The sequence below is a fragment of the Dasypus novemcinctus genome, chromosome 14 (genome assembly GCF_030445035.2).
Source record: "Dasypus novemcinctus isolate mDasNov1 chromosome 14, mDasNov1.1.hap2, whole genome shotgun sequence".
NCBI lineage: Eukaryota > Metazoa > Chordata > Mammalia > Cingulata > Dasypodidae > Dasypus > Dasypus novemcinctus.
In genome coordinates, this window is record NC_080686.1 from 87,002,979 (window position 1) to 87,028,198 (window position 25,220).

At 37.7% G+C, this 25,220-nt stretch overlaps 1 protein-coding gene across 2 annotated transcripts in view; it reads right to left on the minus strand.

The window, feature by feature from the left end:
• The window catches only part of ATAD2 (ATPase family AAA domain containing 2), a 76,953-nt gene that overhangs the window by 44,695 nt on the left and 7,038 nt on the right, over positions 1 to 25,220 (minus strand). The window contains exons 1-8 of one of the 2 annotated variants that reach the window (XM_004469470.3): positions 18,726 to 19,179; positions 9,611 to 9,759; positions 5,755 to 5,804; positions 4,497 to 4,662; positions 4,110 to 4,212; positions 3,769 to 3,856; positions 2,760 to 2,945; positions 2,026 to 2,143 (exon numbers count right to left, since the gene is read on the minus strand). In XM_004469470.3, coding sequence (XP_004469527.1) covers positions 2,026 to 2,143; positions 2,760 to 2,945; positions 3,769 to 3,856; positions 4,110 to 4,212; positions 4,497 to 4,662; positions 5,755 to 5,804; positions 9,611 to 9,759; positions 18,726 to 18,893 — 1,028 coding nt within the window. In that variant the 5' untranslated portion in view covers positions 18,894 to 19,179. Of the gene's footprint in view, positions 1 to 2,025; positions 2,144 to 2,759; positions 2,946 to 3,768; positions 3,857 to 4,109; positions 4,213 to 4,496; positions 4,663 to 5,754; positions 5,805 to 9,610; positions 9,760 to 18,725; positions 19,180 to 25,220 lie in introns of those variants that run through there. The other variant, XM_058275992.2, reaches the window with a different exon arrangement.

Consider the following 25,220-nt stretch of genomic DNA (forward strand, 5'->3'; position numbering starts at 1 on the left):
TTCCCATGTATGAGGGCCCTGGGTTCAGTCCTCAGTACCTCCTTAAAAGAGTACAGGGTTTCAGTTTGAGGTGATGAAAATGGAAAATGTTCTAAAATTGATTGTGATGATAGTTGTACACCTATGTGAACATACTAAAAGCTTACTGAATTGTATACTTTAAATGGGTCAACTATGTTATGTGAATTTTTTCTCAATAAAGCTGTTACCAAAAAAAAAAAAAAGGCACAAGAAACATTTAAGTTGATTACTGAAACCAATACCAAGAACATTCTATGGTCAAATAATGCGACTCACAAGACAGTTTACATCACTTATTCAAATGTATCAGAATCTTCCCCTAGTCTATGGATACAAGAGCAAGAACCCTGGCTTAGTCCTGCTTATAGTCACAGTGCTTGGCACATGGTCCTACTCTAACACTTTAATACATAGCAGGTGTTGGCAGGACCAAGTATGTTACTTTCAGAAGCATAAATGCATTAAAGATGGGAGAAGAAACTAAATCTCAAAGTAAATACTGGCCTCCTCTGCTGACTCAAACAGAGGTCTTGCCCCTTGAGTTAGACAATCAGGACAGCGGCCCTGGGTCCTGTGCTTGGTGGTGGTGGAAATTCCAGGGACACACCCTACCCTTTCTGAAGATAATTAACCATCACTACCAAAATACTGGTCTTCAGTGATATTCTAAGGGGTCTATGAAATATCGATGGTGTGGCCTACTTTCAAGTGTAATTTATCTTGAGCAGCCCTAACAGGCTGAGCTTGCCTTCCTGATCCTTCATCCTTTCAAGCCCTGGTCATGTGAAAAGGGATGATGGAGCAAGAAGAAATCTTTAATATACACTTGTGATTTTTGACAACCTGAAAATGAACCTTTGGACACACCTTTGGACACACGTAGTGATTATATTTTTTTCTAAAGAGATGAATCTGTCAGCACTTCAACATGATCAGTTACTCTGCTTCTATGAGAAAACTTGCAAGAGTTGTAATCTCATAGGATCACACAGGACCTCGGTCTTACTTCTGAGCAAATTTATAATATTAGTGGGTAAGCACCATTTCCCACACCAATGTCATTTTTTCCCTCTTTTTAGTCTTCACCAAAAAGCTCATTCACAAAATATTATGGTGCTGCTATTGCCCTGAGTGAACACTCAGACCTTACATGGAATAGACTATATGTTCCATAACTGTGCTAAATTTCTTGAACTATACTTATTGGGAGTGGAGGTGGCTCAAGCCATTGGGCACTCCGTGCCCACATGGGAGGTCCTGGATTCAGTTCCCGGTACCTCCTAAAAAAGATGAGTACTCAATGAACAGACACAAAAAACAGACAGCAAGAACAAAACAACAGAGGGGGATAAATAAGTAAAATAAATCTTAAAAAACAAAACTGTACTTACTGAGGTTACATGAGTATCTCTGTTCTTAGGAAATATACATGGGAGTATTGCTTAAGGAGCATGATATGTGCAACATAGTCTCAAATGTTTAGAAGAGGGAGGGAAGGAGAGAGGGAGGACGGGATGAAGGAAACAATGAGATAATCTGGATAGTGCATATTGGAATTCTCCGTACTGGTTTTGTATTATTTTTGCAACTGCCCTGTAAGTTTGAAATTATTTCAACATTAAAGTTTGAAAGGGGAGACAGAGAGAGATAGAGAGAAAGAAAAAGAAAAAGAAGGGATGGAGGGAGGAAAACTTTCATTACAAGACGAAGGAAGTAAAAAGAGAAATGACCTTTTTTGGACTTAAATCTGTTAGACAAGCAATAATTGCTGGGATGCAGAAGAAAAAGAACCCACAAATTACTTTACCATGGTAATTACTAATACTTCCTATTAGTGAGAGGAAAAAAAAACTATGAGTGGTAGTGGGGATTAGTACACTAGAGAGGCACAGAGCTAAACTTTCAATATAAAATTCTAGAATTCTATTCTTAAATTCTAGAATTCTACTCTTAATGTAGCCACAATTATGTTGTTACAAAACAATCATTATTTCAGAGCCAAACCTGTTCATTCGTTTACAATAAGGACTTCTTGGTCCTGCAGAAGATAATCGATATCTTGGTCTTGTAGGAGAAGCTGGGCCACTATAAAATATGTTGGGCTTTCTCGGGTGACGAGGTTCTAAAAAGAGAGTTATATATTTATGTGACATAAATATATATGAAGACAATTTTGCTCTTTATCTGGAATACTTACAAAGGTGCTGCCTTCCATGAAAGTACTAGTAAATATCTAGTATAGCATATTTTACCATTAAATGTTTTAAATTTATATGTTTGCAGGGTTGCTGCTGGAAATATGTAAAGCAGGTACAAACCAAGCAAAACACACAGTAGCCATAAATAACCATTAGGATTATACTGATGCATAATAGCTGATTTTCATTCCTAACTGAATATGCTCTGTAAGAACTGAGATAAAATGTTAACATAAATTAAAAAAGTCCTATCTATACAAATTAACAAAATAAATTAAAACGAAGTTGCAGAATCTAAAATAACTGAAGGCAAACATGAAATTTCAAAATAGTTCATTTGCTTTGGTCAAGGATAATATTTAACTTTCCTTGGTAGAAATGACTTCAGGTAAATTTAGGATAAGAAAAGAGTCGTGAGTATTCTCAATACCATAACATGAAAAATACTTTAAAGCAAGAGAGAATAAGAGAAGGACAGTAAAGATAAAGCAAATATTATAACATCTTCTGGGGGAAAAAAAACCATCATACAGTACTTACTTTCCAGTGGAGCTTGGTAGTAGACAGTGGCTTTCCTCTGTCTCAGATAATATCGTTTCTGATTATCTTCTTCTCCATCGTCGTCGTCGTCTTCATCATCATCATCATCTTCATCTTCTTCTTCATCTTCTTCATCATCTTCACCATCATCTTCATCTTCTTGGTCTTCACCGTCTTCTGAAGATTCTACAATTAATAAACACTTACTACCAGAAGGGTACTTATCAAAATGTTAACAATTGCTAATAAAGGGGAGAGAAAAAGGAGGAGTTGCCACCCCCTTTTATCTTCTTCTACACTACCCATAGAAGGAATCTGCCATTCTTTTAATAAATAAAGGTTAAAAAAAAAAAAAGAAATAAAGATTCTTGGAATAAAAGCAAGGAGAGAAAAAAGGAACGTAAGCTGATAGAGGTTTGAAGGTTATTGCCAGTATACACCAAACAAAAGTTTACAGTGTTGCTAGTTTAATACAACTATACTAGGTTTCCAAGTTAATATAAAATTGACAAATTTTTAGCACCTCCTCACTTAGCTTTTTTGCCTTTTAAACTTTAGTTTCCCATTCCATCTACCCCTTCTTGCTGCCATTGCAACAATGCAGCATAACTCAAATCTACTTATGATAATAGCAAATCATCCTTTACTAATATTTAGAATGCGTATCACAAAACTGGTTTTCACTCAAGAAAAGTTCTAAGAGTTTATGATAATAAGCCCTAAATGGAATATTAGGACTTGACTTAAATCGCTAACTAAAATAGGTAGAGATCATTACATGTTCTTGTGGAGGTATTTTATATGCTTGAAAATTGTTGATTTCAGACACTTTTTCAAGAAAAACATTATCCTTTTAAGCTGCCCCTACTTTTTCCTTTTTAATTATGACCAATCCTCTGTATCTGATCAATTACCATAAACACTACAACTTCTAAATCAAGAGGCTATTCCTACTAAATTGAAATTCAAACCCAGTAGAACCAAAAAGAGAGGGAAAAAAAAGACGAACCCACACTGCCTTCTTGATTATCAGTTGTTTCTTCATCAGTTCTTTGAATACCTTTTCGTTTTCCTCTCGTGTACATGTTAAGATTCTCCTAAAAATGTTAAAATAAAATCCATTAGCATTTAGCATATTTCTTAAAAAATTTAGTAGGACCCTCCTCCAATCCTGTTTAAAATGAAGGTATTTACAGTTATAAATTCTTACAACTCCAGCAATAACTAATTACTGATCAAATAAGTGCTGGACAAAGATGTGAATAATTTAACTAAAAATGGATAGGTACTATAGAAAAAGATTAAACTGGAGATTATTAAATCATCTCCTTAATGGAAGAATATATTTACTTCTTCTGTTCCATTAAAAACTCCCAAGTCTTCAAGTTCTCTCATTCGCTGTCTACGCATTTTCTTCATGTCATCCATTTTTTGAAGTACAGCTTCAGCCGTGCTTAAAAAAAAAATTGATATAAACATAAGCTAAAATCTTAATAGCAAATTTTTAGAACTTAAAAAAAATTTTCTTTCCTTGTAATCTTTAGGTGATGAAATGTTAAAATAATTCTTTAACAGGCACTGATTTCCTTGTGTAAAAATACTTTTAAATTTCTTCCCAAGAATTTCAACCCAACATAACAAAGTATTCTATTAATCATTCTCCTTTATGATTCACATAAAACTTAAATTAAATGTTTAGCCTAGTAAATGGTGCAGATTTAAAGAATTTTGACTTACTTTGTTATAAGTTTGTCAAATAGCACAGACTGGTTCACAGTGCTATAACGACTTCTAATCCTACAACTGCGGCGAACTTCAACATTACGATTATCGTCGTGCAAGTGTTCTTCAGTTTGGACAATGTTTCTAGTCCTCAATGACCGAGTAACTGGAATCACTTTGTCTTCATAGATGTGTACATAAAAATAAACGGGAAGATTAGAAATAACAGCATTTTAGAATCTGTAACAATTCTAAAATTAATACTTGAAAAGCTACAAAAAGAAAAGCTACATTTTCAATGTAACAAAATTATATCTTACTCACTTTTCTCAAAAACATTAGAAAAAAAAAAATTATAACATACACCTGCCATATGACTCAGTCATTCCATTTCCAAGAGAAAAGGAAATACACATAATACAAAGGTGTGTAACACAAATATTCCAAGACATTTTACTTGTGAAAGCCCAAAACAGGAACAAACCAAAAGGCCATTAAAAGATGAATGGAGGGAAGTGGATTTGGCCCAAGGGACAGGGCATCCGCCTACCACATGGGAGGTCCAAGGTTCAAACCCAGGGCCTCCTGACCTGTGTGATGAGCTGGACCACGTGCAGTGCTGATGCGTGCAAGGAGTGCCATGTCACACAGGGGTGATTCCCGCATAAGGAGTGCACCCTTTAAGGAGAGCTCACCAGCGTGAAAAAAGTGCAGCTTGCCCAGGAACGGCACTGCACACACAGAGAGCTGATGCAGCAAGATGAAGCAACAAAATGCGACAGATTCTGGGTGCTGCTGACAAGAATACAAGTGGACACAGAAGAACACACAGCAAATGGACAGAGAGAGCAGACAACTGGGGGAGGGGGAGAGAAAAAAAAAAGATGAATGGATAAAATATTATGGTATACTATTAATGGAATGCTCCTCAGCAACAAAGAGCAACAGTTAAAGAAGTCAGACAAAAAAAATCCACTTATATTAAAAAACTCTAGAAAATGCAAACTGTTTATAGAAAAATATAAACAGATTGGTGGTTGTTCAGGAAACTGGGAATTGAGGGTAGAGGAGAGGGGGAGCCAGGAGGAATTTTGGGGCATTATGACATATTATCTTTATTACATTACGGTGACGGTTTCATGGTCATATATTTGTATCAAAACACAAACTGTACACTTTAAATATGTATACATTGTTATGTACCTCAATAAACCTGTAAAAAAAATAATAATCACAAACTTTAAAATCTTTGAAATGCCTTTAATATTACTACCTTCTTTGCATTCTTCCTTTTTTCTATCAGCCTGCTGCCTGGCCAATTGCCTATATGAAAAAATATAATGAAAAATTAAAAATAATTGACATAACTTTTTATTTTATATTCTATAATGCTACAAACTAAGACAAAAAGTTAAACCAGCCTGGAGAAAAAATGCATTAAGTACCTAAAAAACGTTGAAAATATGTATCACAGGGTAGTAGTCCCTTATCCTCAAGGAGTTTTTAAGTATAAACAGAACTAATGCCCCATAATGACATGCTAATTAGCTAAGAACATCTGCTGTCACAATCTTCACATAACATGCAGTATTATTCACATGCAGCAACACTCCCATTTATAAATCAGATAACCCATGTAACAAACTGGGAGACAGAATCTACTGAACTAGAAAGAATACTTTCCAAAGTTTAAAAAAAACAAACCAAACCCACCCTTGTCTTTTTTTCCCAAAAATCCACTGAGCAAACAAAACAGTATTTATGTCTCAATAACTTGTTTTTAAGGACTCAATTTTCTGCACTTAGGCTTATCTGTTCATCAACCTATGAATCAAGCTGTTTTTAAGTGAGCTGGTTTATATATGTGGAATTTCAAATATTATACTTTAGAAGTAAAACCAATCTTGTCCAAAAGAGTTAATCCACCTATTCTCATAAAAATGTAAGTCATCATTAATTCCTCACCTGTTCTGGAACACAGGCCAGACCCAAGAACAAAATTAAAGTCTTTGAGTAACCCAAGTACAGATCAAGGATCAAATTTTATGGCAATTCTCAATAAGGTGGTGATTTAGGTGATCAAGAATGTTTAATTCTCCTTCAGATCATGAAACATAATATAAAGACTCTCATAAAGAATTAATTCATGGACCGCCAAAAATAGACCTAAAGAGGGAAGCAGATGTGGCTCAGGAAAGTGAGTTCCTGCCTACCACATAGGAGGTCTGTGGTTCCGTTCCTGGTGCCTTCTAAGGAAGACAGTGAGCTGGCATGATGGGCAGGCGTGGCAAGCTGACACAAGAAGATGACGCCAAGAGACATAAGAAGAAAAAATGTAATGAGAAACTTAACAAAGCAGGGAGCAGAGGTTCACAGTGCCTCCTAAAGAAAACAAGCATGACAGTGAGCTGATGTGACAGGCAGGTGCGGCAAGTTGACACAACAAGATGAAGTAACAAGAAATACAAGAAGAAAAAACATGAGACACAACAAAGCAGGAAATGGAGGTGGCTCTAGCAATTAGGTGCCTTCCTCCCACATCAGAGGTACTGGGTTCAGATACGATGCCTCCTAAGACACAGCAAGTACAAACAAGAGGGTGAGGGGGTGGGGATAAATAAACAAACCTGAAGATTTCAAGTTCCAGGAATTCTGAGCTACTTTATATTATACTATATTCCCCACATTTTTAAGGTCTCTGAAATTGGGATGTGGCTTAAAATCGATGGCACATCAAAGTTTTAGCATCATGCTTAAAAGGGGAAATTTTAGACACTAGAATAGACATTAAAAAACAAACAGGGAAGTGGATTTGGCTCAATGGATAGTGTTTGCCTACCACATTATCATGTGCGAGGTCGAGTTCAAACCCAGGGCCTCCTGACCCGTGTGATGAGCTGGCCCACGTGCAGTGCTGATACGCACAAGGAGTGCCATGCCACACAGGGGTGTCCCCCACGTAGGGGAGCCCCACGTGCAAGGAGTGAGCCCCATAAGGAGAGCCGCCCACGCGGAAATGAGTACAGCCTGCCAAGGAATGGCGCCGCACACACCAAGAGCTGCCGCAGCAAGATGATGCAACAAAAAGAGACACAGATTCCTGGTGCCGCTGACAAGAATACATGCAGACACGGAAGAACATACAGCGAACAGACACAGAGAGCAGACAACTGGGGGTGGGGGTGGGGAAAGGGGAGAGAAACAAACAAAAACAAACATAGGACTGTACAAGATAAAGTGAACCCTAAGGTAAACCATGGACTATAGTTAAGACAATTATAAAAATGTTGATCAATTTTAACAAATACACCACTCTAATGCCAAGTGTTTATAACAGGGTGGTATATGGGAATTCTGTGTTTTATAATTTTTCTGTAAACCTGTAACTCTTAAAAAAATTTAATTTTCACTTTTTTTTCTTTTTTAGTGTCTCATAAAATAATGCATATTTCAATAGTTGATGTCTTGGATTTAATGAAATACAGTAGTAAACACTCCATAAATAATGGATGAAGAGAGATGCAGGGAAACAGATGTAACTCAAGCAATTGGGCTCATGCCTACTATATAAAAGGTCCAGGGTTTGATTTCTGTGGCCTCCTGGTGAAGGCCAAGCTGGCCTGTGCTGTAAGCTGACCTATGCAGAGTGCTGGCCTATGTGGAAAGCTGGAGGAGCAAGAAGACACAACAAAAAAAGACACAGAGGAGAAATAATAAGAGACACAGCAGACCAGGGAGCTGAGGTAGCATAAGAAATGAAGCACCTCTCTTCCACTCTGGAATGTTCCAGGACTGGTTCCTGGTGCCATATAAAGAGAAGACCAGCAGACACAGAAGAACACACAGTGAATGGACACAGAAAGCAGATAGCAAGGGCAAAACAATTGGGGGGGGGGAGATAAATAAATCTTTTTAAAAATGCAAATTTAAAAATATGAGACTGATTAATTGCAGAACAAAAGCTTAGAAACTCTATTATCTAGAAAATTTGCTAAAGAAATTCTATTTAAATTTTAGACTTCTAAATCATTACCAATAATTTATGAGAATAGATTAAAAACTTCTATTTCATCAAATTTTACTGAATTGGGGTTTCCCCTCCATTTATGTTAGGCCCTACCAAGTGGGAAAGAAGTTAAAATTTTGAGCTAAACCTAGATAGAAATCCTTGCCTTAACCAAACCCCAGTACGGTGAACCTACCTAATATTTAACTCATATTCCTTGTGTTAGAATAGGATTCATGCCACCTCCTTCAGGGTTCTTGAAAAATCAAACTAAAATATGGATAAAGCATCTAATAGGCACTCATTAGACAAGTAAGAGAGAGAAAATTAAGTTCTGCCCTTTCTGAAGACTGCTTTGGAATCTTCACAAGAAAGTTCATAAATGATTCAGAATTGACGAAAATTTGATAGTAATCAGACTCAATGCTTTGAACAAAGGCTTTGTATAGATGATGAAGCAGAGCCACACATCACAAACAAGTTAATTAGAAAAGTCTCTTTAGATTCTCAAGCACCTAAAAAAAACTGATCTTGCATCAGCCAACTTGGTCAACTGCACTTGTACATATCACAAATATCGTCATTAATGTGAAAATAAAAAGAAACCATTCTGAAAATATATTTAATTTGTAATTTGATAATATTATAAATAATACAAATTTCATTTAAAAACCCTGGAATTGGGGAAGTGTACTTGGCCCAGCGGTTAGGGTGTCTGTCTACCACATGGGAGGTCCGCGGTTCAAACCCTGGGCCTCCTTGACCAGTGTAGAGCTGGCCCACGCACAGTGCTGATGCGCGCAAGGAGTGCCCTGCCACGCGGGGGTGGCCCCTGAGCAGGGGAGCACCTCGCGCAAGGAGTGCGCCCCGTAAGGAGAGCCGCCCAGCGCGAAAGAAAGTGCAGCCTGCCCAGGAATGGCGCCACACACACCCACACACACAGAGAGCTGACGCAGCAAGATGACGCAACAACAAAGAGACACAGATTCCCATGCCGCTGACAACAACAAAGGCAGACAAATAAGAACATGCAGCAAATGGACCCAGAGAACTGACATAAATATTAACCGCAAATCCTAAATTACTACTTTAAAAATATTTCGTATTGTTCATTTTTTCTTACCTTGTAAAATGCCTGCCATTAACATGTTTCTCCATTATTTCCATCTTCTTATCAAAACTAGAATCTGAAGAATTCTGTGCATTTTTTGTCAAAGACCTTAAGGCACGTGTAGGGTGGTAGGTTTCAACTTCCTTAACTGAAGACCCATCCTTTAAGAAAAATTAACAAAGTCATCTAAAGTTTTTTTTTCAGTCAAAACTCTTAAGTTAAATTCCTCCTAGGTTTCTCGGATCACAAGTTTGTAACAATTGCTTTTTGTGCAGTATCATTTTGCGTATCGTCAAGAAACAATATATCTAGAATTAATCATTTTATGATAAATACCAGCAATGTTGATAAACTGGCTAAAAGATTTAATAGTGGTTCAGAGTTCTACTTCATGACCAGTCCAAAAAGTAGTTTTCTACCACTAATAAAATGTTATATTCATTCATAATAGTAAGCACTCATTTTTTTAAGGCTCAGAAATCAGGAATACCTAAAGACAAATTGAGAGATACGTAAATATATACCAAATTCCCACATAAATTATTGTCTGCCACCCAACCATCAATAGCAACCTTAAAGTAACTGGACCATCAGAAAAGTAATTTTGGCTTAGATGACAAAAAGGAGTTTCTTACGCATTATCTTGACCCAAATAATGCACCAATTGTAAGAATTCAAATACTCTTTTGGTATGTTAATTTGTTGTAAAAATTACAGAGCACTTCTAAGTAACTTCCCTATCATGCTACAGAAAAGCATACAAAGAAAGATACCTCGCCCCCAATCTGCAGTATGTTGGGATACAATAGCCCTTCACCAATAACTTCCCAAAAGGTTTGCTTCCTAGACTACTGGAGGCTCTCTAAATTAATGGCTGCTTTATAAACTAGAAAGATTCTGTCATGAAATATTTTAAAAGTTCATACATTCTTCTCTAAAATTATATATAGGATATGTCTAAATTAAGTAAGAAAACAATTTTTAAATTATATAGCTTACTAATATGGAAATTGAGGATTTTAGAAAACAGGTAGTTTTTAAAAAAAATTGAAACATTATCTTTGCCACCCCTACCTGGTTTTACCCTTTTGTCACTTAATTTTGTTTTATGGAGTTGCCAGATACTAGGATGTCGGAATAACAATCAAATTTTTAGTCCAGTCCTACCATCTCCATGCCTTTGGACAACTACCTGACCAGTTCACAGGTAAAATAAGGACACCCATACAACAGGAATCAGACAGGTGCTTCGCAAAATAGTGGATGAGGTATATGATTTGTCACCGCCTATCACTGTACCTATATTTAAGGATGTTTGAAAAAAAATAACATCATACCTTACATAGGTGTATTCTTTCTTAAATGAATACCTACATTTTAGACAGGAGTCATGTAACATAAACTTTTCCAAGGATAAATTTAAGGGATTCTATTTCCAGATTCTCAACCTATATATGTACTTTCTCTGAAAAAAAAAGATCTGCCTGAAAGGTGCCTTAACACAAGTCATCCTCTTTCATTTGCCTTTCTCCCATTTTACAAAAGTCCAATCTCCCACCTATTCTAAATGTGACTACTGTGGACAGCCTCAAGGCATTAAAAGACTCCATAAAGTCAAAGAAAAATATTGGTGTAAGTTTTAAGAAATTGAATGACTGAAAAAGAGACCAAATTCTTTCCGATTTTAGATGACTTCCAATTCTCTGCTTTCAACAAAACTGAAAGGGGCCCTAATTATGCTAAGAGAACATTAAACATTTTTGGCAAGTGATTTTCAGTGTGTAAATCAGAAAAAACTGAGTGGCACTGCTAAACAAAACTCAGTTACTATCTATTTATTTACCTGAAGAGAGTTTACATTTATTAAAAACAATGGAATTAATGCCAAACACTGTCTTCAGCAATAAATAACATTTGCCTATTACAGATAGATGAATTAACGGGGGTGGGGCTTCAACCATTTAAGAGGCTTAAAAAAAATCTTACTTTTTGTTTAATCATTTTTAATAAAAAATGTTTTTGTTTTGATCTAAATACTAATATAATTATGCTATACACCATAACTCGGTCCAGAAGAAATTTATCTCTGATAGCCTTATGGTTACAGGAAAAGTGGGGAAAAATTCCACCTTTGTTGCAAAAAAGTATGAAAGGATGATTAATAAATGACTTGCAAGCATAAAAATATATTAAGATAAAATATTGTCAGTTAAGAGAATTGGAAAAACAAATTTAAAAGAACATCAAGTAGATTCACGTATTATTTTCTAATGTTCCATGACTGATATTAAATAACTATGGTTTTGGATACATGTAAGTCTCATGTAACAGCTTTATTCTTTTTAATGTCAACATTAAAATAGTTTTTTAATATTTAAAATAGTTTTTGTAACTATTAAAACCAATGGGGGGGGCAAGGGCAGTTTAGATGGCAACTTTAAAATATACAAGGAAATAGTGTTAGAAACAATTTAGGACATATGAGAGCAAAAATGTTTGACCTTTCCAACCTTAAAACTTCATAATTTTGTTATATTCATATTTAGCTTGACCTTATAGAAAATAAAAGATAGTATAGACTTCACTGAAGATATTATTACTAAGTTAAACCTATCGCTGTGGAGAGAGAGAAGTCGGGTGTATGCGGTATTGAAAGCCAGGATGTGAGAAGCTGAGAAGGAAGATTTATTAAGACCGGCTGGAATCGGGGGACTCTTGTCCTAATAAAAACCAAGACCCCAGAATTTTTGGGTTCCTTTTATAGAGTATGTAGGTGTGGGGAGTCAAATGGTGCTTATATGCAAAAGGACTTTTTGTTAGTTTCTTAGAGTTTCAAATGTTTTATCTGAATATTAGATAGGTTTTGAATTAACACATACTCTCCAGGTAAGCTTGAATTAACACATTTAGCTTACACACACAGCCCAGGTTATTTATGAAGAAACACACAGCCCCGCCCCAACGGCCCATATCAACATGATTCCTATTGACTTATCTGAAACCACTACTACCATTACCATTCTGTTTTGCATATGGTATAAAAGGCTAAAATTTGATTTTAATAATTTTCTTTATAAAACTTAATCTTTACTCTTATCATTTCCCTAAGATATTTTAATAAACTGATTAGTATAAACAGCAAATTGATTCTTACACAAAAAGGGGAGGTGCTTTTTGTGTAAAAAAAATTACTGAGATTTCCTGAGCAACAGGACACAGTTGCTTTTTGTACAGTATCATTTTGCGTATCAAGAAACAATATAATACTTAATATCTGAAAATAATCATTTTATGATAAACAACCAGAATGGAAGACTTAACTAGCTGTTTAAGAGAATCTTTGATTTCCATAGCGAGTAGTTTTAGTTCATCCTAATAAGCAATAAGGAGCAAGAAAATATGGAGAGAAAAACAAAGCAGGTAATGCACACTGAGTAAACTTTCAAAAACTTTCTTAAGAAACCAAGTGTACAAATAAGAGCAATACATGCCCATTTTAATTGAAAAAAATGAAGAAAAGCATAAAGATAAAAATAATGTCAATCTTAATTCCATCTATCCAGATAATCACTCTTAATCTTTTGAGGCACAAATCCCTCTTTTCTTACGCAAATACAGAAACACGATTTTTAAATTGGGATAATAGTATATATGCTTTGTAACTTTCCCCCCTAGTGACAGGAATATTTTTTTGTCATGATATTATTCTAAATATTTTTAAATGAATAAATAGTATTCCAACCATTACATGAAACTAACTTATTTAACAAGTTGTCTAATGTATTACAATTAGGTTATCTGCAATTTTTTTCTGTTATAAATACCAATAGATGAATAATCTTGTGTGGATCTAATATAAGCAGGAGATATTAAATCAATTATATTTTAATAGGGCTAACTTATTTGTAAGAAATTAACTGTCAACTCTTAATAGTTACTAACATTGGATGATATGAGGACTTTCACTTTCTATTTTTCACAACACATATAACTAGAAAAAAATTACCTAAAGTAAAAAAAAAAAAAGAGAAAACATACTTAATATGAAAACTAAACCTGGAGATACAGTGTCCTCATTCATTCTTTGGTGAAAATGTACACTGATACAAAGACCACAGATGGTTCTTGAAAAATGAAATTTTAAAAAGGGGGAAATTTATAGTTTGTTAAATTTTAAGTCTGTTACGACTGCAGAATAAGCAAGATAGTACAAAGGGCTGGCAATTATAGATTTAGAATCATGAACTCAAATTTAATAATTTTTCCTCAAAGTAGACACAAGTACATAAAAAATAGTCTAATATATTAATTGTTGTGAAATACCAAATTTATTAAAGCTGTTAGGTTCATAACAAAAAATGTGTGTTGGGATCATCAACTCAAACATCAAGTCAACAAACAATGTTTAAACATGATTCTTAAAATCAGTTATAAAACTGACCTAGAAAATGTATTCATCCAGATTTTAAGGATCCTGGAAAACTTCAACATCATATTCTAATGCACAATGGCCCAGTGTAATTGTGCTATCCTTCCTTAGCTTCCTCTCTAATGTTATAGTTAATTCTTCACTATTGCTCTATTCCACAAGCTCAAGCAATTTAGTTTCTACTTCTACAGCTCCTTCAGTAGATCTAAAACTATCCCCAATAGTGGTTTTTGCTCTATCACATAGACTTCTAGAGTTGATCACTCCCCTCGTTTAAATGGTTTGATACCTTGGTTTACATGATTGGTCAAATGATTCATTCTTAAAATGCAGCCACTGCTGCAGATCTTCTCCTTGTGTTTTGCTACACTCTACCCACCCTTAAGTATTACAACAATTACTCTACACAGGTGACTCTCAAAGATATGCAATCTTAAGCTTTCACCAAACTCTAGAGGTTTACTGCTAAACTCAAGAGGTTTACTGCTCATCACTTTAGCTGGAAATAACACTGTTCGCCCTCCCTGTGTCTGAACTCAGATCCCCTGCAGTATTATTTGGCATTTTCTTCTTCATTTTTACTACCACCAGCTTAGCTGAGACTCCAGCTTTCTCTCCTTTCGCCTATCATGATAATGGTGTACTAAATGAGAGCTCAAACTCTGGAGACAGTCTACCTAGGGTTGATTCTTGACACTGATTAGCTATGTGATGCTGTACAAGTTACATTAAGGTTATTTGTAATGAGGTTATTAACAGTTACTTTATAAGGGAAATGGGTATATGTGTATTAGGTACCTTACTCGGCACATAAGTGCTGTATAAGTGGTAGGTATCTATTATTATTGCCTTTTAATTTTACTATAATCTCCAAATTTGTTGATATAATCCACTATTTCATCAGATCCTATTTCTAGCTACTCACTGTTTCCCAAATTAAGTTGCAACCTCTAAACTTAAAATCAAGGGCTCTTTCTGGCATATGCTCCAGTCTAATACAAACTGTCTAGCAAAAAGCAAATCACTGCCCCCAAACAAGCGCACTCTTTTAAACACAGGGGTGCCATGTCACCCAACTCCAAGGAATACCACTCACTGACATATGTCAAAATCACCCTATCCCTGCTTTGTGATACTTCAATACTATGCACTTGATTTTTTTGTGTTGCATTATGCTTCAAGTTTTAAAAAATCTCCCATATGTTGTACACATCTGTATGGAGTTTGGAATATCTTTCCAGATTTTTAACAGCATGAGAAACATCTCTAAATAAAAAAGCCTCAAATCTGTGAAAGTACAGAAAAAGACAATGGTTTGTCTGACTTTGGAGGAAAAAGAAACCACAGAAAGGGCATCCAAACTTAAAAAGGCTGGTAGGACAAAAACAAAAGTTGTGAAAAACAAGCAAATTAACGAACAACAAAAACCCAAGTTAAAACAACAACAAAATATTCTGAGTATCCCTCTAAGTCAGGAAAAAAACCAAAACTACATATCTTAAACCCAGCTGAAAGAGATCACATTCAAAACTTAAAAGTAAAATCTGTTTACTAAATACGTGACTATAGGTAGCTTTAGAACTTGAAGATAAGGCCAGCCTCTGCGATTAAACTAAGAAAAGCCCAAGTTAATGAATCAATCGGAATGAATTTAGCTGCCTGTAAAAGGAGCCAACCTACTGAAATGTTGTCAATAAATGTGTGGTTAAGGAAACTAGGAAATAACCAAATATAAGATTGATCAGGTAGTTAGTTTCTGAAATTTTTGACTGATGTAAAAAGCAAGTTATAAATGGAATCAAATGAACTTAATGTGAAGTTCCCAAATTAGAAAATACCCCAATCACAGAGGTATGATTCATTTTTGGTATTGGTATTTTTCTCAGGTATAAATACATTACCCTCAGGACTATCCAGCTCTTTTGATTCACTACTATGCTCATGAGGTAATCCTCTGAGCACAATGTGGTCTACACAACTGGCCTGACTTAAAGGGAAGAGGTAGTGTGTCTCAAGTATGCCTGAAAAAAAAAAATCCTTTCCACTCTAAAATGTCCAGCTGGAATGTTCTCTCATATGGTAGTCTGCTCAACCACTCTCTATACCAGTGACATGGCATTTACAGCATAAAATCTCTGTAAATTGCTGTGTAAAGTCTCCTCTGAAACACTAAATTCCTTTAGAACAGGGACAATCAACAACAAGTATTTATTGCACACTTACTATGTACTAGAGTCTCTACTCTAAGTGCCAAGACTACACTACTGAAAACAGGCAAAATCCAAGCCCCCATGGAAATATATTCTGCTATGAGAAGAGAAAATATATACAATAAATTAGTAAATTATAAAATATATTAGAAGATGGTAAGTGCTAGGGGGAAATAAAGCAGAGTAAAGGGACACTGAAGAAGTCAAGAGCAGCAATTTATAATCTTAAACAGGGTGTTTAGGGTAAGCATCATTGAAAAGGTAATATTTTAGCAGGACTCAAAGGAATCAGACTCCTAAATTTGAATCCCAGTTTTACCACTTATTATACAGGTAAATTTGGGCAAGTTATTTAAGTCTCTTTGCCCAGTGTACTCATCTGAAAAACAAGGATAATTATACTTACTTCATAAGGTTGTGAAGATTGACTTCATATTTGTAAAGTTCTTGGAACATAGGAAGCATTATATGAGTTCTGAGGTGTTTTGGGTGTGTGGTTCTTTTTTTTGAAGAGAGGTGTGATCAACTGTTTTGACTTTTTAAAAGGATCACTCTGTCAGAGAACTGATCGTTGAGGGATGTGGAGGATGGTTATAAGAGTGGAAACAGGGGAGGCCAAACAAGGAACTATTTTAAAAATCCAGGAAGGGATAATAGTTTGACCCAGCATTGCAACAATTGGAGGACATGAAAAGTGATCAGATTCTGAATATATTTTGAAAGTAGAGCCAACAGAATTTGCTAATGCACTGGATGTAGGGTGAGAGAAGTCTAGGTTAACGCCAAGGCTTTTGGCCTGAGGATTGGAAAGAGGGAGTAGCTATTTACTAAAAATGACTATGGGTTTAATAGCTGACAATGACCAGTTCCAAACTATAAGCCAAGTGTTGAACTAAACTCCTTACAGGCATGCTCACATTTAATCCTCACTACCCAGTTAGTAGGTAAGCACCCGCCTTTAACAAGTGTTGAAACCAGTTGACTGTTGGTAAACTGATTCAAACTAACACTGTAGTTCTTAAGAGCCTATGTACTTAATCAGTATTCAATATATCACTGCAGTCACAGGATCTAGCACGGTCCCAAATATAGTAAATATTCAATAAATACCTACAGAAAGAACTTGTTTTTCTCAACAAGTGGCCAGGGCTTAGGGCAGAAGGGTTTGGACTCCCCATATCTCTTTCATCTCCTGTACTTGTGGACTGAGAAACAAATCCTGAAAATCAGGATTTTCAGCTCGGAATTATGACTTCAGAGACTGAAGGGACTAACAGCACTCTTTTAACTCATTTCCCTCAGCAGAGAAACAACCAGTATGGGGCACCCACAAAATCTAATGATAACTAATTTCATGTAGTAACCACTCCCTTAGTACAGGACCATGAAATAGTCTTGTCAGAACTGGAGGAATATGCTTTGTCACTCCCTCCACCACACAGCCCCCCACGCCCACGCCACCTCGACTTCAGAGATCTTAACTCTCTCTCCGGTCCTATTTTCCTTACTACACGCCTACCCTCACTCCTACACAACCAGCTAACTCCTGCTGTCCTAAGGGCACTTGTACTGTCTCCTCAACCTCTCCAACCTTCTGCTCAGGCTGTTCCCTCCACCCCCGTCTTCAAGCAGCTAGAGTCGGGGGAAGGTCTCTTCTCTCACCCTTGAACAGCCAATCAAAAATCCTAGCTGCACTTCAGCCCTAGAAGAGCACGGCTTTCAAGAACACATCACAGCTCCAAGCCCTTGCAAACTTCCCCTATAAACGCTGGTCGTAACTGCAGCAAAGGGAAAGGTTCTGGGAGACCGAGAATCTGGGTTTCAATTTTACATCTAACACTGGTTACCCACTCGAATCCGTTTCTTCATTTGTAAAATGAAGGTATCATAACTATCTTCTCTCACAGAGTCGTTATGAGGCTTCGGTGAAGACACTGTGCACGAAATGTTGGTCCCCATCCCGCCACATTACACACCCTGGTATTATTCACCAAGTTCTTATTACCGAACCCCTCTGGAGAGGAAATGGTCAGGTAATCCGCATTACAATCTCTTTCTCGCCGCAGCTCCGAAAGTATTTATTATGCATACAGAGAGCAGTCAGTAAATGTCGGTAACTGCCGAATGTTAACCCACAGCCGGGGCCAGGGCGATTGGTCAGGGGCTTGGGGGTGGGAAGGAGCAGTCCAAATAACCAAGGCTCAGCCCCCAACGGCACTCCGGCTCCGGCGGGCTTCGGTTTCCTCTTCCGTAAAAGGAGGTGGGAGCCAACTGCTTAGCCCTCTTCCAGCCAGCTCTCTCTCTTCAAGCTGGCTCGATCCTGAGAAACCTTTCATTTTACTTGTCCTCGACCACACTCTTTCCCTCTCCCCCACCCCCAACTGTCACCCGACCTGCGCCGCCCACCACCCGGGCCCCATCCGGGCGCGGGGCCAAAGGCAGTCCACACAGGCCATGCCCAAGGGGCCCGCCCCAGGCCGCTACTCACGCCCGCGGTTGCAGCGGTGACGGCGGATTTCTCAGGGGCGCGGGCCGAGCGGAGCCGCCTCCGGCCGACCTGCTCCAAGCTTAGGAACTCGTTGGACAGGTCCAGGCTGTCCGTTGCCGAGGAGGCGGAGTGGCTGTGCAGCTCCAAGCTGCTGCGCAGGACCACCATCTTCTCTCTTCCTCTCCCTGGCGGCCGAGGTAGGAGTCCCGTGTGAACCTCCCGCTGCCGCCGCTCTGGCTCTTCCGCGCTCCGAATTCTGGCGCCACAAGCTCCGCGCCAGCGGCCACAGCGCGCGCGCCCGGGATCCTTCCGCCGCTTGGCCCGCCCACGCCGCCACCCTGGCCTAGGACCGCAGACTCGCCAAGGGCACTTACTCTTCCTTTTCCTCCTATCTGTAGCTTGAAGGAGGCCGGGCCGGAGTTGAAGGGGACACGCACCAACGGTGTCGAAAATTTGAGCAGATAGAAGGGGAAAGCGCAGTTTCTATTCTTAGATAGTCCCGGCTCGCTAAACTCGGCGGAAGGACACGGGGGAAGCTGTGAGCTGTCTTGTTTGGAATTTTGGCGCGTGGAGGACGGGGGAAGGGAGGCTTCCGCTTGCTCTGATTGGCTGGCCGGGCCTCGCGTCTGCTCCTTACCCCACCCGACACCTGCCGTCAGCTTCCCGCCAAGCAGAATTCAAATGCAAAATGCCGAGTGCTTTACTAAGGGTTACTGACAGTTCTTGGCTTTTTGATAGTTTTGACTTTGAGCCTTAGGAGCTTTTTACTAATGACTTAACCAAAACATATGAGCTTAAAAAAAAAGAAGGGAAAATTTTTAAAAATTTAAAATTAAAAAAAAAAGGAGGGAAGGAAGGGACCAAAAAAAAAAAAAAAAAAAGAGCCGTGAGCCAGCAGATTGCAAGTTAAGGAGGCAAACTCTGTAGACAGTTTTGCCATATCCTACTTATATGCTCTAGAGCAAATGATTTCACCTCTCCAGGTCTTAATTTCCACATCTGGGAAATAGAATAATAATTCTCAGGATTCAAAGGTATTATTAAACTTTAGAACTGTGCACATAATAAGTGCTCAAAAGTGTTTGCCATTACAGAATTACCGAATAAAAATGGCTTCTCTAGGGAAGTGGGTGTGGCTCAAGTGATAGGGCTCTACTGTATGGGAGGACCCATATGAGAGGTTCAATCCCTGGGGCCTCCTGGTGAAAAAAAGAGAAAGCGTCCCTGCAGGGTAAGCCACTGCCCACGAGGCAAGAGTGGCTGAGCAGTGAGCCAGAGCCTGTGCAAGTGAGTCACGCAGCAAGATGATGACACAGCAAAAGCGGGATGACGGGAAGAGTCAAGGTGAAGCACAGCAGAAACCAGGAACTGAAGTGACACAGCTAACAGGGAACCTCTCCACATCAGAGGTCCCCAGGATCAAATCCTGGTCAACCCTAGAGGAGAAAAAAATGAGAAGACCAAAAAGAGAAATAGATACGGACGATCACACAGCGAATGGACACAGACAGTAAAAACAGCAGGGTGGGGGGAAGGGGGAATTAAATAAATAAATCTTTTTAAAAAAGAAAAAAATGGCTTCTCTAAGAGTACAGCATTTGGTTGACTTATTTTGAAACTGATAACATGCTGAATGATCAGAATGTGAGATGACTCCCAGTAAAACAAACAAAGGCTGTTTATTGATTTAGATAACTATATTTCATTAATTCAACAGTTATTAAATATTTATTGAGCATCTGTTATGTGCCAGGTGCCGTCCTAAGCACTGGAGAGCACAAGTGAACAGAAAAGAACCACAGTACCCTCCTGGAACTTAAACTCCAGAGGAAGGAGAAAGACAATACACAAAACAAATAAATGATATGTTTGTTAGAAGGTATTAAATGTTTACAGGGAGAAGCAGGGAAGGGAGCAGGTTTAAACAGGGTGATTAGGGAAGGTGTGGCGGAGAAACAAAGATCTGAAGTAAGGTATATCTGGGAGAAGAATTCAGGCAAAAGGAACCAGAGGACGATGAGGAGGCCAATGAAACCAAAGAGGAAAAAGCAGCTAGGACCAGATCTGCAGGGAAATGGGCCTCAGTTTTAAGGTCTTTGACTTTTATTATAAGCGAGATGGAAAAGCATCACAGGGTTTTGAACAGAGGAATGACTTTGTATATACTGACTTTTGAAAGGAGTATCTCTGCTGCATGGAGAATGTAGTATTTGAGACATGCTTACACTAAAGAAGTATTTATTGTTTATCTAAAATTTAAATTTTACTGGGTGTCCTGTATTTTCATTTGCTAACTCTTGTGACTCTGTTTAGGAAGTCATTGCAATTATTCAGGCAAGATACCAACCAGCATGGGAATAGTGGAAGTAAAGGGAAGTGGTCAGATTCTGGATATATCTGAGAAAGAGCCAACTGAATTTGCTGATTAATTAGATTTGGGTGTGAGAGAAAGAGAGGCGTCAAGGATGTCTCCATTTATTAATTTTTTTTTCCTGAGTAAATGGAAAGATGGTGTTGCCTTTAACTGAGATGAGAAAGGCTATGGCTAAAACAAGTTCAGAGGGCAAATCAAATGTTCCTTTAGATGTGCATTTAAGATAGGGAAATTATTATATATTCTCCACTTAAAATTTGACCTTTGAAAAAGTTTTCAAAAGTGTATGCACCATGATATTTACCATAGCATTATTTATACTGTCCAGTACCTGAAAAGTTGAATATCCATCAGTGGGGTTTCATTAAATTAACAAAAACACTATACAGTCATTAACAATTATGACATAACTCTGTATTAATCTAATTATATGTAAAGTTGCATAATGCATTGTAATTGGTTAAGAAAGCCAACACAAAGCAATACGTATCATATGATTCCAATTTTGTTTTTTAAAAATGTGTATAATTGCATTGAAAAAGCCCAGGAGAAACTACAACAAATGTTAACTGACATTAATTTTGGGATGATGATATCATTATTATGTAGTTTCTTTATACTTTTCTTAATTTCTCTGATTTTTTTGCTTTGAATATGTGTTATTTTCACAATAGAAAAAAAGTTTAAAACGATTATTTTAACCAATATAAATTAAAGAGGAAAGAACAATATTTAAAATAGTGTAGTTTACTGTCATTTGGCATACAAACATAATACTATATGCAAACAAGACAAACAAAAACCCTGGCTTCTTGGAGCTTACATTCTACAGGGGTGTATTAGTTTCTTAAGATTGCTATAACAAATACCACAGACTAGGTGGCTTAAAATAACAGAAATTTAATCTCTCATGGTTATGGAGGCTGGAAGATTGAAATCAAAATGTTGGCAGGGCCTCCAAAGGTTCCAGGGAAGAATCCTTCCTTTTTTCTTCTAGCTTCTGCTGGTTGCTGGCAATCCTTGACATTTCTTGACTTAACAGCATCACTCCAATTCTTGCCTTTGTCTTCCCATGGCATTGTCCTCTCTGCATCTCCTTTGTGTTTTGGTGTCCAAGTCTCCTTCTCCTTTCTCTTATAAAAACAGCAGTCATTGGATTTAAGGCCCCCTTTAAACCAGGATGATGCCATCTCAAGATCCTTAATTTAATTCCATCTGCAAAGGCCCTATTTTCAAATAGGTCACATTCACAGGTATCAGGGCTTATTTGGATATATCTTTTGGGGGCCAATATTCAACTTACTGCACCAGGAGTGGCAAATTTTTTTCTGCAATGGGCCACATAGTAAATATTTTTGGCTTTGCAAACCATATGGTCTTTGTAGCAACAACTCAACTCTGCCATAATGTGAAAGCAGACCTAGATGATATGAAAACAAATGGGTATGGATGTGTTCGATAAAACTTCATTTATAGAAACAGGCTGCAGGCCATATTTGGCCCACAGGTTGTAGCTTTCTTTAAACCCTGATCTATACAAGAAAGTGTGTGTGTGTTCATTTCCCCTTACTTACACAAACGTAGCACACTGTACACAGTATACTGTCCTGTGCTTTTTCATCTAACAATAAGTCTGAGCAACCTTTCCATAAGAGTACATAAAGAGCTTTCTCCCAGGGAATGTGGCTCAGTGGTTTGAGCACTGGTTTCCCACATACAAGATCCCAGGTTGAATCCCTGGTCTTGGTACCTCAAAAAAACAAACAACTTTACCATCTTGGGAAGCAGATATGGCTCAAGCAATTGAGCTCTTGCCTACCACACAGGAAGTCCTGGGTTCGGTTCCTAGTGCTTCCTGGAGAAGGCAAACTGGCACAATGGCCAGGCATGGTGAGCTGACACAATAAGATGATGCAACAAAGAGACACAAAGAGTAAAGACAATGAGAAACACAACAAACCAGGGAGCTGAAGTGGCTCAAGCAATTGAGTACCTCTCTCTCACATGGGAGGTCCCAGGTGTGGTTCCCAGTGCCTTCTAAAGAGAAGATGAGCAGACAGAGAGAGCAAATGGACATAGAGAGCAGACTGCAAACAATGGGGCAGGGTATAATTAAATAAATCTTTTTTAAAAAGAGCTTCCTCCCTTTTCACAGCTGTATATTAATCCATTTTGTTGACCTATAATGATTTATTTAACCAGACCTCTATTGATGAACATTTGTTTCTATTCTTTTGCTATTGCATAATTGAATAAATTGATCTAAGTGTCATTTCACACATATGGTATTATATTTGTAAACTTGTAGAAGTGAAATAGTGAGGCCAAAAATTATATACAACTATATGCAAAAACATGGAAGAATCTCACCAACATAATATTAAACAAAAGAAGACATTTAAAAATGCGTAATTCCTTCTATTATTAAGTAGAAAAACAGGCTAAACTAATCTATACTGTTAGAAGTCAGAATGTACATTATGTTGGGGGTGGGTGGTAAGATAGTGAAGCATAAAGGAAGCTTGCTCTGAGTTCTGGTTAGTCAAGTATGTTAAGTGTGAAAGTTAATAGAGTTGAACTCTTATGATATGTGCACTTTTCTTTATGCATATTATATCTCAATAAAAAGCTATAAGAATTTCCACATGCATTTGTGATTTTGTTAGATTGCCAAATTGCCCTCTATAGGTTATATATGTCATTTTAGTTCCTTTAAAATAGGCAGATAGAGGTTTCAGAACCCTGAGAGATGGAGACCAGCCAAAGGGTGTCATCTGCTCCTTTCTTCTCTTCCCAACAGTAGGCATTGAGGTTCTTGCCCACAACCCCTGACTGCTTCAAAGAAGGGATCAAGTGTTGTTACTTGGCCTGGGACAGAAAATAGGGCTGACTTAATGTAGAATCATAATTCCATCACTTTATTTGAGGTGAGGTCATTGGTAGGTTTGTTTCTGTACTTAAGTAGCAAAATTAGAAAGTAAGTATCAATTTGGACAGGGATGTCTTTCAGAAACTTGGTAAATGTGACCTTTCTTTCTTTTTTTTTTTCTTTTTTAAAAACATATTTTTAAATTAAATAGATCATAAAGAATGTTCCTTAAAAAAAACATAAGAGGTTCCCATATAACCCACTCCCCACCCCCATCATTTTTGTAATTTTATTTTTTTGAAGATACATATATCTCAAAAAATGTTACATTAAAAAACATCAGAGGTTCCCAAATACCCCCCACCATCCCCACCCGACTCCTCCCATTTCTTAAATTCAGTAGCTAATCTCATTGATTTTCCACAAAGGAGGAAAAAGCATTAATCATGTGGAGTTAGGTTCAGCCAATCAGATGTTACTGCCTGGGATATCCATTGCTTCTTGAAGGAGTGACCAAAAGATGCAGGGGTAGAGATTATTCACTGTGCAGCCTCAGAGGGTCCAGAGGCAATAGCATTAATGGTGACGTCCTTATCAGCTTATTCTTGGATTCTTCGAACACTGTCTTAGTTTTACCTGGGCTGTGTTTCCTCTCCTGCAAAGCCCCCTAAGTTCCCCCACAATCCTTCCAATAAATTTCTTTTCTGCTTAAGTTAGCCAGATGGTGTCTGTTGTTTGCAACCAAGAATTCTGACTGGTATAGAAGGGTCAGCTAGAAAGGGGACCTTTACCAGTGGTCTCCTAAAACAGAAATGGCAAACTAATGTTGGGAGGCTAAGTATATGACACAGACACCCCTCTCAGATTTGAAAGTTGAAGGGGAGGAAGAGAGGGTGTGTGGGAACAGGAGGTGAGTTGGGAAGATATATTTTTATGATTTGGTTTTCAGACTTTCACTCATCTGTCTCCCCTGAAAATACTCCAATTTTGCAACTTTCCCATGTAAATATGGTATTTGTAAGTGAGAGTAATACTACATAGGCCATGTCTGGCCATGCAGAGGGCCACGGAAGTATTGGCGCCTTCTGCCCCACTCTGTAGGTATGATGGAACAGTTAGTGAGTCCCAACCCAGCCCAACAACCTATGCTCCCATAGTACATTTCTGCCATAACACTGTTTATATTGAAGCACTCTCTTTAACACAGGAAAATGATAAATGCAAATTAAAATAACAAGGGGAATTTCAGGGT